This window comes from Trachymyrmex septentrionalis, unplaced genomic scaffold (assembly GCF_001594115.1).
Source record: "Trachymyrmex septentrionalis isolate Tsep2-gDNA-1 unplaced genomic scaffold, Tsep1.0 scaffold37, whole genome shotgun sequence".
NCBI lineage: Eukaryota > Metazoa > Arthropoda > Insecta > Hymenoptera > Formicidae > Trachymyrmex > Trachymyrmex septentrionalis.
Genome location: NW_017305536.1, coordinates 6,923,358 through 6,928,317, shown reverse-complemented (window position 1 = coordinate 6,928,317; position 4,960 = coordinate 6,923,358). Strand labels below are relative to the sequence as shown.

The window sequence follows — 4,960 nt, the reverse complement described above, 5'->3', positions numbered from 1 at the left end:
AATCGATCATTCATATAATTCTCAATATATTTTACAATGCATTTTTATCTTATAATTAGTACGCGCACACACGTCGACCAAATGAAGAGTTTGCATATTTAACAGACGATAAATATACGCTTCATTATATAATTCGTCCACTTTTATATATATTTTATATATATATATATCTATATATTTTACTTTTATATTTGAAATCGTTCGGAAATATTGTAAAAATAAAGTTGATTTTTCTCGAGATGCTTTTAACCATAAATATATGTATTCGACACCTTCGCCAAACCACAGCCGATTTTAAGCCTTTATCCATTGCTCTACGTATTCGAGTGCACCTAAAAGAATTCTCTTTTCTGTCACCCTCAGTTGAACTGCCATTTTTTTCATCTGCGGCAACGTTGTCTCCAGTAACTCTAGATCCTCCTATGGAAAAAAACAAAAATATTTGTGTTGATTAATCGTGTGCGATCGACAGAGAAGGCAGAGTAAAGGCAGATGGTGCAACATCAGATTTCACTTTCACCTTCAATGTTGTAGGATAATTAGCGATTAAAAGCTGTAGTCTGGTCAGCAAAAATTTTCTGACATTCTCCTCGACGACTGTCTCCAACGCGCAGTCCACGTGCTTCAGGTCGAAGACCTTGTCCGAGCGCAACCAATGTGTGAGCTCAGCTTTTCGCATACTGAACACTCGCAAGAAGGCTAATAGCGTATCGGAGATCGGCTCCGTACCAGGTTTCAGTAAAAATTCTCCTACTGACGGTAAATCCAGTTTGCTCAATAATTCTATTCGTTCTTTCTGAAGAGAATCCGCTTTACTAATACCAAGACGAAGCTTAAAGCCATCCTGTAACATACCATATTGCGATATGGCTTTGTAAATAATGTATAGAGATTCGCATTGTGAAATTCGCTCTTCGCTATAAATTCTTTGATAAAATCATCGACGTTGATTTCTCTTGCTAGCAAAAATATTATTATAGACATCAATTGCCTTACATAGTTTGTTATTCCAATATTAAACTCTTTAGCTAACAGACTAATGTCGTTTGTTACATAAATACATAAATTTTAAATAAATAAATGTGCATACTTGTTCGTTATCCATGCAGACGAAGCCCGAATGCACGAAGAAATCGGAGTTCGTTCTCGGCCCGTAACTTATGAACACCTGTTCTCCTTTCTTGAAGTCCCTCAACGCGTAGCACTCACAGCGATCCGAAGTCGCGTTGAAGTCCGTCGTAATCTATAGTAATGACAGAAAACGTATTGCTCATTCACGCCTGGCTCATTACCTCCATGACTTACCCTTCCGTTCTCGTGATTGCACATATCCCACATCGGGATTAAAGCGTGGATCATGCGTGAACCATCGGGACTTGGAACCAGGTTCTGCCTCGTCATCACCGTGGAAACTGCCCAGCTGAAAAATTCATTCAATGTTATTACCGACGTCTCTATTATAGCCACGTTCCTTAGTTTCGAAGTCCCAGATCTTTCACTAATAAAAATAATTCAACTGCCTAGATTTCCGACTCGAGGTGAAATCCGTCGGCTATCAAAAGTCACCGTTACGACGAATGCGTACGTACCCGCGTCAATCTTCGAAGCGTGAAGCGCTTTCGCCTTCGGAGCGAAATTGAGGAAGAACATTGTTAACTCGTCGCGAGCAAGCAGCTACTTTTCGTACAAACAAGAACTTGACCCAGAATTTCGGAAATGAACATATGAGAGGACTCGTTGCCGCAGTTTTGTCGTATCCGCCCGGCGAAGCGGACTTTCTCTCTTTCTCTCTCTCTCTCTCTCTCTCTCTCTGGAGAAACGTGCACTTCTCATCATAGCCGTCGCACATCCTCCACGTGGGAGATGATCGCGTGTTACTCTCGTTCAACTGGGATGTTATCATCTGTGCGTATAATAAGGTCTATACGCGCACCATCAACCACTGTGCCGGTTGCATGATCGAGCTCTTCCTCATATGGAATAAATTAATTCTAGTAAACCGTGTCAAGCTAATGACCCTTGAATGTTCATTGTCCATCGAGGATACGGATTACTCCTACAGATTACTCTTGCTATCAAATTCAATATTTTGTACGAATTCGGAAGAAAATCGGAAAATTCATTTCCCCCACCCAAGTTGTCTTGAGCCCGTTACAAAATAACAATTAAAACTATCTTATGAAAAATTATAATAGTACATTAAGAAAAATGTTCTAATTAAACAAACAAAAGGGAGAATGGTATTTTGGAGAGACAGAATTTCTGTGATAACAAATAGATTAGTTATGTGATAAATACAAAAATGTCATTCTTATTGAAGTCTTTTATCGATTTAATGAGAATATTTTTTTAGTGCAAGAAAACTTTTTTAATGTATTTTGGAACGCCGAGTTCGAATCTACTGTCAGAAAAATTCCATTAGGCAAAATTTTTCAAATATATCAGTTTTTAGATATAGCATATCATTTTTAAATAAGATTTCTATCCAAATAATTTGGATACAAGTGATAAACAAGGCATCTCCAGCAGGATTTTATGATAATTAAGAAACATTATCAAAGATTTTAGAATGAAAATATACTAGGCAACTATTATTGGGCTCTAATGGATGAAAATGATCTAAAGATATATAAAAATAAACATTAAACTCTCAACATTTCTGATTTGTTTTTTAATAAAATTTTTTAAATAAAATTTTATTACATTAGAAAAAATGTCTTCCCATATTTTAAAAGCCCTAATAGAAATATTTCGATGGCAGAAGCTCAGCATCGAGAATTATCTTAAAAGTATTCATATGCTCTTGCACAAAACTTTGTAAGTTAATGTTATAGAAGACTTTGTAATTATGTAAATGTTACAAAAATTGAAATGTATGTAATGTTTATTTTTTAATTAAACTCACAAATTTTTTTCTGAAATCTTGATGTAAAATTGAAATAAGTTTTTCAATGCAGAATGAAATTCAATTTGTACAGTTTCACGCCGTTTGTTTTGACCGTTATCTTGAAAATAAAGATTATCTAGCATTAGAGGCCAGCGAGATTGATTCGCGAAAAAGTCAACGACTCTGCAATGCGAAAGATTTAGATTCGATAGAGAGATAGGCTCGATAGAACAGGTTCGCCAGTAGTTTCTCTATGCAATACCGCAAAATAATACGTCACTACTTGGCGAACCGCCGTATAATCTATTACGCGGTGCGCGAAAAAAATTGTAAACGAATTAATAGACAGAACAATCGTGTCATAATAATAACAGAAATGAAATTTTAATAAATGACGTTCTCGTCGTAATAATAAATATAAAATCAGACATCTTTATCGTCTCAATGTCGATTCGGTTCTCACGATAAACAGAATAAAATTTCACGGTCTGTTGACAATTTGCTGCATTTATAGTATTCGAATTTAATTTCGTGTAACTTCTGGGAGTCGCGTGAAGCGTGTCTTACATGCAACATGAAACTGCATGGGATTTACTCGCGCGTTAAAAGTAACAATAGCAACGCGCGCTCGTGCATCAGTGCGAGCGCTAAAAATGATTTTCGAAAAAGAATTGATGAAACTATGAGATTTCGCTTTTGACACGCTCCATAATTCAGTGTTGCAATAAAAAGTAGTAGTCTGGTACGAAGTCTCGTTCTACGTATGCCATATTTTTCTATGCGAAATTATACAATGCAAAAACTTGTATACACTGGAAAAAGAATATAGTTGTATTAATTGAAATTCTGATCTTGAAAATAAACAAATCATAATTTTCTCGTTGAATCTATAATATAATTCTCTATAATATAATTCTAATTGAGATAATCAGAATTCTGATTGATATGATCAGAATCCGGTTCGTTCATTTTCAACCAGAATTTTTTCTCAGTATACAGAAGGCTTTCGCTTCTAGAACTCTCACGCACAAATTAGGTGTTTTCCCGCAAGAGATAGACACACTGAATTATTATATTCTAGAGATTCTTAAGTAAGAGATTAGGCGCCGTTTAGACAACTTCTGATTAGTCCACCATATTTTTGAGAATTTATTTTTTTCATCTGCTTAAGATAAAATAAGGCTGATGCGTAAGATCAAATGAGATGTATGGATATCTCATTTTATCTTGTGCATAATTAATTTTAGGTCATGAAAAAAATAGCCAACCAAATATATGATGTCCAATCTCTTACTTGAGGATCTCTATTGTTGTTTATCATTAAACAAAGATGAAATCATTCACTGTATTATACTTTTATCCGCGTCTCTTGCTGGGAAACACCCATTATTATCAATGCACTGAGAAAAAAATATAAATTTTAATAAATATTTGTTTGAATAGTGCCAGTTGAATATTTACTAAATGTAAACATACACTTATTTGGTACAAAATCAATTTAACTTAACTATTATATTTTTTATTTAGCAAATACTTTTTTCCGTAAATAAATATTATATTAGTACTGTTCAAACAATTATTTATTAAAATTTTATACACTTTTTTCTCAGTACGTAAACTGCGAGCTGTGATGAACGTTTTGAACACCCATGAGATGTTAATCAAGATGTACTAGGAAGACCAGATTTGTCATGAAAGTCCGTGTGAAAGTGCGCGAAGTAACGTGATTCTTACGAGTTTTTTAGCTCTCGCAGGCTGAGACGCGATGAGAGATATCGCTGAGAGTAGCGAAGCGCGCGTTCTCCAATGTTCTCGCTCAAGGAAAGGCCCGCTCCGTCACCGTTTCCTCGACATCGCTTCCAATCGCTTCGCGTTTGCATACATACGCGTGTGCGTACATACGTGCCGCATGCGAAAGCGATCACGCGTATCTTGTGCGAGGTATGCGCGACAGCGTTCACCAACGCTATAATTGTATCATTAATACAATAATACACTGAAGTTGGTAAACGTGATCTATATTACTTAGCGTACTTTTCTTATGTTTGCTGGTTTATTTAATCTTTTTTATAT

General features: G+C 35.5%; 1 protein-coding gene across 4 annotated transcripts in view; it reads right to left on the bottom strand.

Annotated features, from left to right (window-relative positions):
- Positions 1–204: 204 nt before the first annotated feature.
- LOC108750760 (histone-lysine N-methyltransferase setd3) overlaps positions 205–4,960 on the bottom strand; it is a 30,211-nt gene continuing 25,455 nt past the window's right edge. For 3 of the 4 annotated variants that reach the window (XM_018490479.1, XM_018490480.1, XM_018490478.1), the window contains exons 5-8: positions 1,306–1,420; positions 1,091–1,243; positions 521–844; positions 295–420 (exon numbers count right to left, since the gene is read on the bottom strand). In XM_018490479.1, coding sequence (XP_018345981.1) covers positions 295–420; positions 521–844; positions 1,091–1,243; positions 1,306–1,420 — 718 coding nt within the window. Of the gene's footprint in view, positions 421–520; positions 845–1,090; positions 1,244–1,305; positions 1,421–4,960 lie in introns of all 4 variants that reach the window. The other variant, XM_018490481.1, reaches the window with a different exon arrangement.